This window comes from Pongo abelii, chromosome 16 (assembly GCF_028885655.2).
Source record: "Pongo abelii isolate AG06213 chromosome 16, NHGRI_mPonAbe1-v2.0_pri, whole genome shotgun sequence".
NCBI classification, from domain to species: Eukaryota; Metazoa; Chordata; class Mammalia; order Primates; family Hominidae; genus Pongo; species Pongo abelii.
Window position 1 is genome coordinate 57,097,024 of NC_072001.2, and position 13,836 is coordinate 57,110,859.

General features: G+C 34.1%; 1 protein-coding gene across 2 annotated transcripts in view; it reads left to right on the forward strand.

Moving 5' to 3' along the window:
• The window catches only part of UNC13C (unc-13 homolog C), a 661,317-nt gene that overhangs the window by 152,231 nt on the left and 495,250 nt on the right, over positions 1 to 13,836 (forward strand). For both annotated transcript variants that reach the window (XM_063716164.1, XM_024232533.3), the window contains exons 3-4: positions 11,445 to 11,467; positions 12,047 to 12,108. In XM_063716164.1, the coding sequence (XP_063572234.1) occupies positions 11,445 to 11,467; positions 12,047 to 12,108 (85 nt within the window). The remainder of the gene's footprint in view (positions 1 to 11,444; positions 11,468 to 12,046; positions 12,109 to 13,836) is intronic.

Consider the following 13,836-nt stretch of genomic DNA (forward strand, 5'->3'; position numbering starts at 1 on the left):
TCTGAGATAGGTAATGAAATCTTATGCATTCTGCTTTGTCCTGCCCAGGACGTGAGTCATCCCTTTCTTTAAGCATATTCATGCTGTATACAGTATCCATAGTTAGGCACTTAGTAGTCATCTCAGTTATCAGATCTAAACAATGTAGCATGTTTAGGGTTTGGTGTTATCCCTGGTTTTAGGCATGCACTGGGGATCTTGGAACATATCCCCCCATGAATAAGGGCTGACTCCTGTAAAATATGTAAGGACTTTTATGTTATGAACCTTATTCACTCTCCTTTCATTTCTTGAAATCGTTTACTGTCGCACTCCCATATCTCAGTCCCTAACACTCTATGCTCTTTCAAGCTTCAATGCCTTTTGAAATACTTTTTACTCTGCCAGGAATACCTTCACACATCGACAAAACCCACTCCTCTCCCGAATGAGTCCTTCCCAAACCCATCCATGGCTGAAGAGTTAGGGGATCTCTTCTCTGTGCTTCCCTATCACTTTGTTCATATCTTTAACATCCTTATGATACTGAACTGTCATTGCAATTCAGTTTTTTTCTTTTTCTTTTTTTTTTTTTTTTTTGTTGGAGTCTTGCTCTGTCACCCAGGCTGGAGTGCAGTGGCGCAATCTAGGCTCACTGCAAGCTCCACCTCCCAGGTTTACTTATGCCATTCTCCTGCCTCAGCCTCCTGAGTAGCTGGGACTATAGGCAACCTCCACCACACCCGGCTGATTTTTTGTATTTTTAGTAGAGATGGGGTTTCACCATGTTAGCCAGGATGGTCTTGATCTCCTGACCTCGTGATCTGCCCGCCTCAGCTTCCCAAAGTGCTGGGATTACAGGAGTGAGCCACCATGCCCAACCAATTCAGTTTTTTTAGATTACTGTTGAGGCATTAAATGAGTGATCAAAGGTATGTGAGATATGAGTTAAATCAGCATTAATCTCCCAGCACTCATCCAGTTGCATCCAGAAGTAAGTCTGAAACATGCACCATCCACAGGTACTTCCTCTGACCTGGAAACATGTGCTCATTATTAATAATTCACAAGACAGTTTAAGGAATTCTATAAAAGGGAAGATAAAGTTATTTGCAGACTTACCTAGCATACGGTAGGTACTCTGTAAAGGCTAATGACAGCTCAGCAACCCTCTGATTTCATTAATGATCTTTCTTTGCATGGTTTTTGGCTCCCATGTGATGACTTTCAGGCATACTACACATGTTTCAAAGTCCTATCTCTTTTAATATGGTGACAAGTAGAGCAAACTATTTCCAAAGAAGATAATGAATTATCACCAGTGGGAAATTTATACTGTGTTATCACTGAAGAACCTTAGAGCAAAGATGTTTAAGGGAATTCCTAAACTAGACAGGATAGAACTCAATTTACATACAAACTTGGAGATCTCTTCTATTCATATTTCAAAAAGTGTGTTATAATAGAGGTAAAACATTAAGGGAGAAAATACAACATTTTTACTTTTATCTTAGAAGATTGTAAATTGACTATATCTATCCGTCTTAAATGTAGGCATTAGGTATTATGAATATTTATTTTTCATGATAACTGGTGAATAAACATTCCTTGTTTTAGTGAAAATTCACTACACATACCAAAAGATATCATAGAATTTAGAGCTAGAAGGTTTAGATAGACGCTGGTCAAATATTCTTATTTTACTTATATATGAAGGAAAACTGAGGGTTAGGGAGATGACATGTTTCCTTAGATTGTGTTCAGATTTACTTCTTGTGGATGCTCACACAAGAACCTCTGATGGGTCTAATACACAGGAGACACACATATATTATTTGTATTTCTATATACTGAGAATTTTGGTTTTATAGGTCACCATGCAGCATGGTTGAATAGAATAGTGCTGTTCGCCGAGTAAATATTTTATCAGTTTTTTTATTTTAAATTGTTTGTGGAATTTGAAGACATTAAAATTGTATAACCACTGCAAACTTACTTTAATCCCATTTATAGGGGTGGTTTCACTATAAAGCAGATGGATGTACTGTGGTCCCACATTAACGACATTAAATTGCTGAGCTGCAAAATGAACCTGTTGGGAGATGATATGTGCCTTCTAAGACTAGGAACATTGGGAGCAGCCTTATAGGGAGTACCCAGCATGTAATTACAGATATTTTACCACAGTCTTACTAAGCAGAACAACTGTATGTAGAATAAAAGGCAATTTATCAGCGAACAAAGACTGTGTGTGTATGTGTGTGTATTTACTATATCTATCTATATACACAATACCTGTATATACATATATGATTATCTGCATATGTATATATGTTTTATATATATTACACTGCCCCTTGAATAATAGCCAAGATTTTTGCCTATTGTATACATTTTACATTTTATCCTTTCCCCAGCTTTATTAAGGCATAGTTGACAAATAAATTAGCTATTTCAAGGTGTTAAAATATAATGATTTGATATTCATATACATTGTGAAATGATTACCACAATAAAAGTAACTAATATATCCATCACTATACTGAGTTACGTGTGTGTGTGTGTGTGTGCGTGTGTGGGGAGGACACTTATGTACTATATTAACACATTTCGAGAAAACAATGTAGTATTATTGGCTATAGTTGTCATGCTGTGTAGTAGATCCCCAGAATTCATTCATCTTATAACTGAAAGTTTGTACACTTTGACCAAAAACTCATTTTCCCCACCCCCAGCCCTGGCAACCACTGTTCTATTCTCCACTTTTATGAGTTCAGGTTTTTTTTTTTTTTTTTTTTGAGATTTTACTTATAAGTGAAATAATATTTCTCTTTTCTTTTTCTGCCTTATTTCACCTAGTATATGTCCTCTAGATTAATCAATCTTGTCATGAATGGCAGGAGTTTTTTTGTCTTCATCTGCTGACAAATAGGTTTTTTTTTTTTTTTTTTTTTTTTTTGAGACGGGGTCTCGGAGTCTCGCTGTCTCCCAGACTGGAGGGCAGTGGTGCAATCTCGGCTCACTGCAAGCTGCGCCCGCGGGGTTCACGCCATTCTCCTGCCTCAGCCTCCCGAGTAGCTGGGACTACAGGCGCCAGCCACCACGCCTGGCTAATTTTTTTCTGTATTTTTAGTAGAGACGGGATTTCACCGAAATAGGTTGTTTTCACCGAAATACCTTGGCTATGGTGAATAATTCTGCAGTGAATATGGCAGTGCAGATATCTCTTCAACATGCTAATCTCATTTTATTTAAATTTATACCTATAAGTGAGATTGCTGGATTATTATGGTAGTTCTATTTTTATGTTTTTGAGGAACCTCCATACTGCTTTACTTAATGGCTGTACCAATTTATGTTTCTGTCATCAATGTACAAGAGTTCCTTTTTGTCCACGCCATTACCGACACATTATCTCTTGTGTTTTAATTATAACCATTCTAACAGGTGTGAGGTGATATCTCATTTTGGTTTTGATTTGTATTTCTCTGCTGATGAATGATATTGAGCACCTTTTTAAATGTGTATTAGCCATTAATGTCTTTTTTGAAAAAAATACCTGTTTTAGACCCCTTGCCAATTTATTAATCAAAATGTTTGTGATTTTGCTATGGAGTTATATGAGTTTCTTATATATATTTTGGATATTGACCCTTTATCAGACATATAGTTTGGAAATATTTTCTCCCGTTTCATGGTTTCCTTTTCATTTTGCCAGTTGTTTGCTGTGCAAAAGCATGTTAATTTGATGAACCTGTTTATGTTTTATTTTGTTGCCTGCATTTCCAGTGTCATATCCGAGGAAATTATTGCTATCATGACCAATATGTTGCCAATGGTAAATTTTCCTTAAACTTTTATCTTGGAGCTTTATGGGTTCAGGTCCTACACTTAGGAATCCATTCCAAGTTAATTTTTATGTGGTATAAAATAAGGATCCAGTTGTATTCTCTTACATGTGGATATCTGATTTTTCCAATACCATTTGTTGAAGAGACAGTCCTTTCCCCATTGTGTATTCTTGGCACCTTCATCAAATATTAGTTTGCCGTATGTCTGTGGTTTTATTTCTGAGCTCTCTCTTCTGTTCCATCAGTCTATGTGTCTATTTTTATGCTGGTACCATATTGTTTCAATTACTATAACCTTGTAATATAGCTTGAAATCGGGACAAATCATGCCCCAGCTTCGTTCTTTTCTTTAAAGATTGCTTTGGCTATTCAGGGCTTTTTTATGATTCCATATATGTTTTAGAATTTTTTTTCTATTTCTGTAAAAAAGCCATTGGAATTCTGGTAGAGATTCCTTTGACTCTGTAAGCCTTTGAAAAAGCCATGGGAATTTTGGTAGAGATTCCTTTGAATCTGTAGGTCACTTAAAATGCAAGCATTTTAAGAATATTAGTTTTTCCAATGCAGGCACACTGAACATCTTTCCATTTATTTGTGTTTTCTTCAATTATTTCATTGATGTCTTATCGATGTCTTTTCAGTGTAGTCTTATAGTTTCCAGCGTACAGATCTTTCACCTCCTTCGTTAAATTTATATGTAAGTATTTAACATTTTGATATTGTAAAATTTAATTTTTAAAAATTTCTTTTTCAAGATGGAGTCTCACTCTGTTACCAAAGCTGGAGTGCAGTAGGGTAATCACTGCTAACGGCAGCTTTAACCTCCCAGGCTCAAGTGGTCTTCCCACATCAACCTCCCGAGTAGCTGGGGCTATAGGCATGTGCCACCATGCCCTGCAAATTTTTTTTTTGTATTGTTTGTAGAGACTGGTTTTGCCATGTTGCCCACTGTTTTAATATTCTTTTTTCAGATAGTTTGTTATATTAGTGTATAGATTTTTTTATCAGGGCACTTTAAATTTGTTTATTAGTTTTAAGATTTTTGGTGGAGTCTAGGGTTTTACATATGTGAGATATTGTCACCTGTAAACAGAAACGATTTACTTCTTCATTTTTTTATTTAGATGCCTTTTATTTATTTTTTTCTTGCCTTATTTCTCCAGTGAGAACTTCTAGTACTATGTTGGATAGAAATGATGAGAGTGGGAGCCCTTGTCTTGTTTCTGATCTTAGGGGAAAATCTTTCAGCTTTTCACTTTTGAGTATGATGTTAGCTATGGGCTTATTGTATATGGCTTTTATTATGTACAGGTACATTCCCTCAATATCTAATTTGCTGAGAGTTTTTATCATGAAAAGATGTTGAATTTTGTCAAGAGCTTTTTCTGCATCTATTCAGATCATTATATAATTTTCATCCTTCATTCTTTAATTTTTGTGTGTCACTTTTTTTTTTTTTTAACTTTAAGACAGAGTCTCGCTCTGTCACCCAGGAGTGCAGTGGCACAATCTAGGCTCACTGCAGCCTCAACATTCTCAATCAGTCCTCCCATCTCAGCCTCCCCAGTAGCTGGGAGTAGAGGTGTACACCACCATGCTTGGCTAATTTTTCTATTTTTAGTAGAGATAGTGTCTTGCCCCAGCTAGTCTTGCCCAGGCTAGTCTTGAACTCCTGGGCTCTAGTGATCTGCCCACTTGGGGCTCCCAAAGTGTTTGGATTACAGACATGAGCCACTGCACCCAGCCGTGTATGCCATTTATTGATTTGCATTCCTTGAAACATCCTTGCATCCCAGGGATAAATTCCATTTGATCATGGTGTATGATCCTTTTACTGTGCCATTGAATTTGGTTTGTAAGCATTTTGTTGAAGATTTTTTGCATCTGTGTTCATCAGGAATAGTGGCCTGTAATTTTCTTGTAGAATCCTTGTCCGGCTTTGGTGTGAGTAATGCTGGCCTGTAAAATGAGGTGTAAGTATTATCTCCCCTTCAATTTTTTGAAGAGTTTGAGAAATACTGGTGTTAAATCTTGGCACACAATGAAGCTATCTTGTAATGGGCTTTTCTTTGTTAAGAGATAATTGATGACTGCTTCCATATTGTTACTCATTATTGGTCTGCTTTATCTTTCTTTATGATTCAGTATTGGTAGGTTGTATGTTCTAGTAATTTATCCATTTCTTCAAGGTTATTCAATTTGATGGCATGTAATTATTCATAGTGGGCTCTTAAGATCCTTTGCAGTTTTGTGCTACCTGTCGTGATGTTGCTCTTCCATTTATAATTTTATTTATTTGATCCATTTCCCTTATTTTCTTGGTGAGTCTAGCTAAGAGTTTGACAATTTTGTTTATATTTTCAAAAAAACCCTCTTAGTTTCATCTATCTTTTCCATTGTCATTGTAGTCTCTATTTCATTTATTTCTTCTGTAATCTTTATTATTTCCTTAGTTCTGCTGACATTGGGCTTTGTTTTGTTTTGTATCTAGTTCTGTGAAGTAAAAATTTAGGTTGTTTATTTGAGATCTTTTTTTAAATGTGGGTATTTATCACTGTATCCCTCTTAGAAGTGCTTTTGCTACATCCTGTAAGTTTTGGTATATTGTGTTTCTATTTTTGTTTGTCTCTAAATATTTATTAATTTCACCTTTGACCCATGGGTTCTTCAGGAGTGTGTTGTTTTATTTCCATATATTTGTGGATGTTCTAAAATTCTTCCTGTTATTGATTTCTACTTTCAAATATTGTGGTCAGAAAAGACACTTGATATGATTTCAATGTTTAAATTTGTTAAGATGTGTTTTGTGGCTTGAAGACTTTCAAAATGTACACTCTACAGGAATATATATTCTGTTGCTGTTGGGTAGAATATTGTGTCATTTTAAAATAATTTAAACAATATGATTATTAAATAACAAAATCTTAGAAAATATAAGAGAATATGAATGAACATATTAACCTATTACTGAAGATTAATAACATTATGGGGATGTTTTTCTCAAGTCTATTTCTATATATAACTGTTTTTGTTTTTACATAATCACCTTATAACCTGAAGTAACCTCAAACATGAGGTTTCTTCCTAATTTTTATTTTATACATCAGGAACATTTTCTATATTTTTATTTAGCCTCTAAATGCATTGATTTTAATGGTCACAGATTATTGCATCAAAGTCATAGAACATAATTTTCAACCCATAGTTCTATATTTAATCATGTATGCTTTTCCAATTTTTTTGTAGTAATTAATGAAACAGTGCCAATCTTAACAAATTTTTTAGTATTTAAATTGTATGTTGGCTAGGGTTGCCATAACATAATATCAAAAATTGAGTGACTTAGAATAGCAGAAATTTGTTCTCAGAGTTCTGGAGGCTGGACGTTCACTATCAAGTTGTTGGCAGGGCCATACTCCCTCTGAAGGAACTAGGGGAGAATCTATTGAGGCCTCTCCCCAAGTTCTGGGAATTGCTTGGCTTGTGGAAGCATCACTAATCTTTACTTGATATTATTGTGTGTGCATGTATCTCCAAATTTCCCCTAATTTTTTTTTTTTTTTGCTTTTTTTTTTTTTGAGACGGAGTCTCACTCTGTCGCCAGGCTGGAGTGCAGTGGTGCGATCTCGGCTCACTGCAACCTCCGCCTCCTGTGTTCAAGCGATTCTTGTGCCTCAGCCTCCCGAATAGCTGGGATTACAACCACGCACCACCATGCCCAGCTAATTTTTGTATTTTTAGTAGAGACGGGGTTTCACCATGTCAGCCAGGCTGGTCTCAAACTCCTGACCTCATGATCTGCCCGCCTCAGCCTTCCAAAGTGCTGGGATTACAGATGTGAGCCACCGCATCCGGCCCAAATTTCCCCTTTTTATAAGAACACCAGTCACAGTGGATTATGAGTCCACCCTGCTCTAGTATGGCCTGTTTTAACTAGTTCCATCTGCAGTGATCCTAGTTCTAAACAAGGCCACATTGTGGTGTGCCAGGCATTAGGACTTCAACATTTAAATTGGGAGAGGTGGGACACAATTCAACCCATAACCAAAATAATTTCCTTAGCACCAGTTTCCAAAAGTGGAATTTTCCTGTCAAAACAGTCTATTGATAGACATGTTTTGAAAGTTTTTTTTTAACTTGTATTATAACAATTTTCATGCTCATCAACTATGTATGATAGTGTTTGATTAATAATATTCTCAACGGCCTTGGGAATTATTTTTAATATCATTAAAATCAGTATCTTTAATCTTCATTAATTTTGTAATCATTAGTTGTAGTTTTAGTAAAATAGATAATTTGTAGGCATATTTACCATTGTTGCATTTTAATTTGTCAATTATCTATTAAGTCTAAATTTAAAAATCTCTTTCCGTAGGTTTAATAAATATTCCTTTCTCTTTTTACTTGCCTTTCTTCCTTTAATTATTCTATATTTAAATCTTTAATGTCTGTGGAACTTGGCATATGTATGAGATGAGGATACAAATGAATATTATAGATACTTAACCTATTGTCCAAGCACCATTTACTGACTAGTGCTTCTCTTTGTCTTTAATAAAAAATATTTTCTTAGTATTAAATTCTTAATACTAAGGGTTTCTTAATTATATTTTGTGTTTCACTTTTAATCTGTTATTTTGCCAGGACCATACTGTTTTAGCTGTTATAAATTATTAATATTTTTATAGATTCATCTCATAATGCCTCTTTTACAAAATTTTAGATATTTTTACTTGTTTATTAATCCAATTACACTTAAAATTGGTAAAATTTCAAGTTACAACAATCTGCCATTAGGATTTTGACTGTCAAATCTACAAATCTGTTAGATTATAATTCATCACCACTATATAGAAAAATGAAATAATATTTTACATTATTCAGATTTTTAGATATTCCATGAAGTGGTGTAGCTTATTAAAATTGTCCATTCCAATATTTAAGAAATGGTTATTGGTCATCTCCTATATTTCAGGAATGTGGTAAAAGTAAAAAAAACAGAGAGAGAGAGATTAAAAAACAGACTACCATCAAGGAGCTCAAATTCTGAAAGGATTGCAGATAAGGAAACTGGCAAAGGATGAAGATTAGCAAAGAGGAATGCACAGTGAACAATACTGAACCCAGGATGACAGCAGGGAGAAGTGTCACAAGTTTCCAGAAAGAGGGGTTGTGCTTCAGCTAGGTTTGGGACATAACAGGCAGTCAGCTCGATGAGGATGGAGAACAGTTGTTTCACAGGGAGGAAACAGCCATGTAAAGGCACATAGATTTCAAAGAACATGGCACAGAAATGGAACTTCAAGAATGTAATTGTGACTGAAGTTTATGATGTGAATGAGATATAATGAGTGATGAGATTGCATTTCACATGGACTTTATGTTCTTTCATGAGGGCACTGTGTGTCATTGGTGGGTTTTAAGAAGGAGAGTGACATAATTTTATCTTTTTTAGAAAGATTTCAGGGAAGAATACAGCAGGGAGACAAGAAAGCCATCAGAGTGAACAAAAAAGGTTCATTGGCAATAAATATGTGTTCAGTGAATGAATGAAACATTGAAAGAACCGACGTATTACCAGATTTAACAGCTGAAAAGTAATTGATGACCTTGTTAAGATTACCTTTATTTAGTGGGATGGTTGAGATGGAAGACAGATATCAACAGGAGATAATGAATATAAAGTACTCATTCAAAATATTGCATATTTGAAATCAGATCTTATTTCATTGTTTTCCAAACTAGTTGCTAGTGTATAGGAAATAACATTATTATTTTGCTTGTGGGTTGACTATATAGTTACTCTGTTGACTCTTTTGTTTAATAGTTTTCCATGTGATTTTGTATGTTTTGATTACTAGATATAAAATTATAATTCTTGTAAAAATAACTTTCTATTTTGACTTCTAATAATTATATAGTTTATTTTGGTTAGTTTTAATATATAGGCCAGAATTTTCAGAAAGAAGTGAAAATCATGCTTTTGGACAGTTTTGTTTGCTTTTAATGATGATGGAAATGCCCTACTATTTCACACATAAATTGCTGACTATAATAGTATATGTAATACTTTTTTAACATATTAAACTTAAAGAAGACCCATTACAATCCCATTTTAAGGAGGTTTTGAATGACTAGAAGGTTTTGATTTTTTATCAGATGACTTTTGCTCCCTATGAAAATTAAGATATATATTTTCTGGCCAAATGATATGTCATATTAAATTAGTCATTCCATTATTTTAAATGATACTTTGGGTACAATTTTCTTGAATATGGCATATTATTCTTCTGCAATAATGCTAAATTTTGTTTATTTTATATAGTATTTTAAAATAATTATGGTCATAAATATGATTTGTCTTTTATTACTTTACAATACATTTTACCCTGTTTTGCATTTGAAGATACAACCCTGAAGTACTGTAAAATCTGCACCAAAATATTTACTTATGATAGTTAAGCAGCCGTTACTTAATGAGTCAAGAGAAGTAATGCATTTCAGATTTTCATCAGTAAGGGTCATCATTGAGCTACATGACCTTGGACAAATTTTAATCTTTCCATTGCTCATTTATATAAACAAGGGATTTGAACTAAGTAAACTCCACTGTCACTCCAGCTCTAGCATTTTGCCAACTTGTATCCATAGAGAAGTTTCTCCAGTTTTATGCTAATAAGCAAAGATGAACTAATGAGTTTCAGAGCAATAGTACTGTGTAAGGTAGTAGTAGACTCTATGCTATGACCAGGCAAATTTAAACCTGTGTTTAAAAAGAGATGATGCAGTAGTCCATTCTCCATCTCCCTGTGTCCATGAGCGGTTGGACCTGGAAAATGTTGGCCCTGTGATTTATCTTACATTGCATCTGAAAGCTGTTGACCAAGCACCCTTCACTGTTCTGTACAGCTCACCTGAAACATTACATGTAAAGAGCACCAGATGGGAGATCAGGAGCCCTGGATTTGTGTCCCTCTTCTGCCATTTACTAGCTTTGTGATCTTAATCAAGTCACTTAACCTCTTTAGGCATAAGTAGTTTTCTTATGTGTAAGATGGAATCAACTTAATCTTTTAGCTCGTAAACTCTATGATATGAGAAGCCATAAATATATAATCTCTTAATAAAACAACTTTAATCTATAGAGTCATCTGAGGTTTACTTTCCCAAATATTGATCTCAATTAATTCTATCAACAATGTTGCGAGGCAATTAGTGAAAGTATTTGTGACCGTATTTCAGAGTTGGATCTAGGCTCTTGACTCCAAAGAGTTTGGTAGCTTACCCAATGTGTCTAGTAAGTGGCAGAGCCTCAGCTGGAGCCCAGGACTTCTGACTCTTCAACTGTGTTCTTTTCTTAATATAACGCATTGTCTTTCATTAAATCCTGTAATCACTTTTATACTTTTCAAGCATTCTATTACATTTCCCTGCACTTTAAATTATGAGAACCAACTACCCTTGTACCCTTGGGCTCAACCTTGAAACTCTGTTTATTTATAATTTTAAACAATGTAACATATTAACACTCTGTTCATGTATATGTTTAAACGATTTCTTGAAAAGTACTCCATCTAACATTTGTCCCTTCTTTTCCTGATTCTCTTTCAGATAGCAGTTCTGTGGATGAAAAGGTTTTAAATCATACTTATTCTTCCCTCTTGAGGAATCTTGTCTTTCGTACATGTTTGTTTGTGACATATTAGATCTGTTTGATTCCTCTGTTTTAGTTTTGAAATGTGCATGTTATCCCAGCTTTCTGTTATTTGGTTGTCCTCTAAGTGTGCCCCTGATATGTTGCACTTATGGAGAGGTCACACCTTGCCAGCTGCGCTTACCTTAGCTATACTTGCCAACCTAGGGGTCTGCTACTGTCAAACACAGCATCTTTTCTTAAGTCTGGCTAATCATGACCTTTCTGACTGATTCATGATCTTCACTGCACATATCAAGTTTTAAGGGCAAATAGTACTTGGAATATGATATATTTTCCTGGACTCTGCCAGTGCATTTGTTTAAATGCTGACAGCTAATTTCAAAACCTCTACTCATAAAAACACAGTAGCTTTGACTTGGAGCTGACCCTGCTTAGCATCTGTCATACTAGGTGTTACGTGTGTAGTGCAGCTGACCTGTGTCCCGATTTCATGTACATAAAACTGTAGTATGCTAAAAGCCTGTTTGTTTTGTTTTTCTCTCACTCTTCATTTAAGGCTCGAATAAGTGGCAATGATTTGGATGCTTCCAAATTTTCTGCACTCCAGGTGTGTGGTGGGTAAGTACCTTCATACCTTTCTAATTTATTCCATTCATAGATGGCACTTGGCTGTGTTCTCAACATATATGCTTTGAATGCAGGATGCTGCATGATTAGCTAGCCTCATTGTTACTTCATTTCACAATAAAGTCGACATTATAGTGTTTTCTTAAAAAAATGTAATACATATTAACTATAAAACAATTCTAAAAATATGAATAGGTATATGATTATATATATACATATATAAGTCAAAATCACCTAACCAGTTTAACTGTTAACATTATCATTACATACCCAAATAGAACCACATAATTTTATATGAATGAATTCATATTGATACAATTAATGCTCTCTTTCAATGTGCTTGTTTGCACTTAATGATATATGTGCATGAACATTTTTCCTGTCAACAACTCAATGAATGTAATCTATACTATTATTTTTCATAGTTGCATAGTATTACACTTAACATAAGTATCAAAGTATTTAAAATTTAATCACAAAAATAATGTATGAAATTTATTTTCTATGTAAAAAATTCAAGCAGCCTCGTCTTTAATGTTAAAAGTTACACACTGGTATCAGTGTGGCATGAATGTTCATAGGCATTTTTCTGCATGTTTGCAATACATAGCTATGTTCATATAAAATAAGTAGTTTTGCATTGTGGTTTTTTTTTGCATTTTAACATAAAACAGTCCACTCTGTGTAAATAAATAAGCATGAATTTAATGCTGACTTTGTATCTAGTGCTGTTAAAATTGTTCTATACATAACTCACTTAATCTTTACAATGACCGTATGAGGTAAGTACTATTTTGACTCTAATTTTACAAATGAAGAAACCAATTCACAAAGCACTTAAGAGATGTTTCCTTAAGACAGCAAGTGAGTGACAAAGTCAGTATTCAAGCTCAGTTAATCCAATTCCAGAGCCTGTAATCTCAATTTACACGCCACATTGCCTCTGCAACTTGCCGTTTTGTTTTTTTCCATTTAATAACAAATGCCTTGCCAAATTTTCTACTTTATTATTTTGAAGTGATGCAAATATTTGAAAACACTCAGACAACATGTTTTATTCTTCTATTGGTGGGTTTTCAAAATTATTTCTAATTCATAATTGTAAATTATGACATAATTATAGATACTATGGTAAATATATCACAATAGATTTTAAAAGTGTAATTTGTGGATCAATGCTTATACATAGTTTATATATTCATATATACCTCTTTATCTATGAATATAGAGAGATATCTATATAATTAATTATCTATCTGTCTGTATAGACTTTTGTTTTAAAATTGAGACCGGGTTTTGCCATGTTATTCAGGCTGGTCTTGATCTCCTGAGCTCAGGCGATCCACCCAACTTGGCCTCCCAAAGTGCTGGAATTACATGCATGAGCCACCGTGCCTGGCAAATAATTTAAATATATATACATATATATGTATATGTGTATTAGATGTTTTATAAATGTTGAAATTTGAATACATTTATGTACAGTATAAATAGAAGCAAAATTTAGAGCCATGTTTTAGTTTTTTTATCTAGGCAAAAATTTCACAGTTCTGTTTTATAATACACTCATTTTTTGAAAATCAGTTTGTTGTTAAATACATCCACTTTACTTATTTTAAATAAAATATTTGTAAGATTTAAAGTTTTAAATGTAAAGCTCCTACAAATTAACATATATGTATCATTTTTATTTTGATGTTTCCAAATAGAAGTGATTAA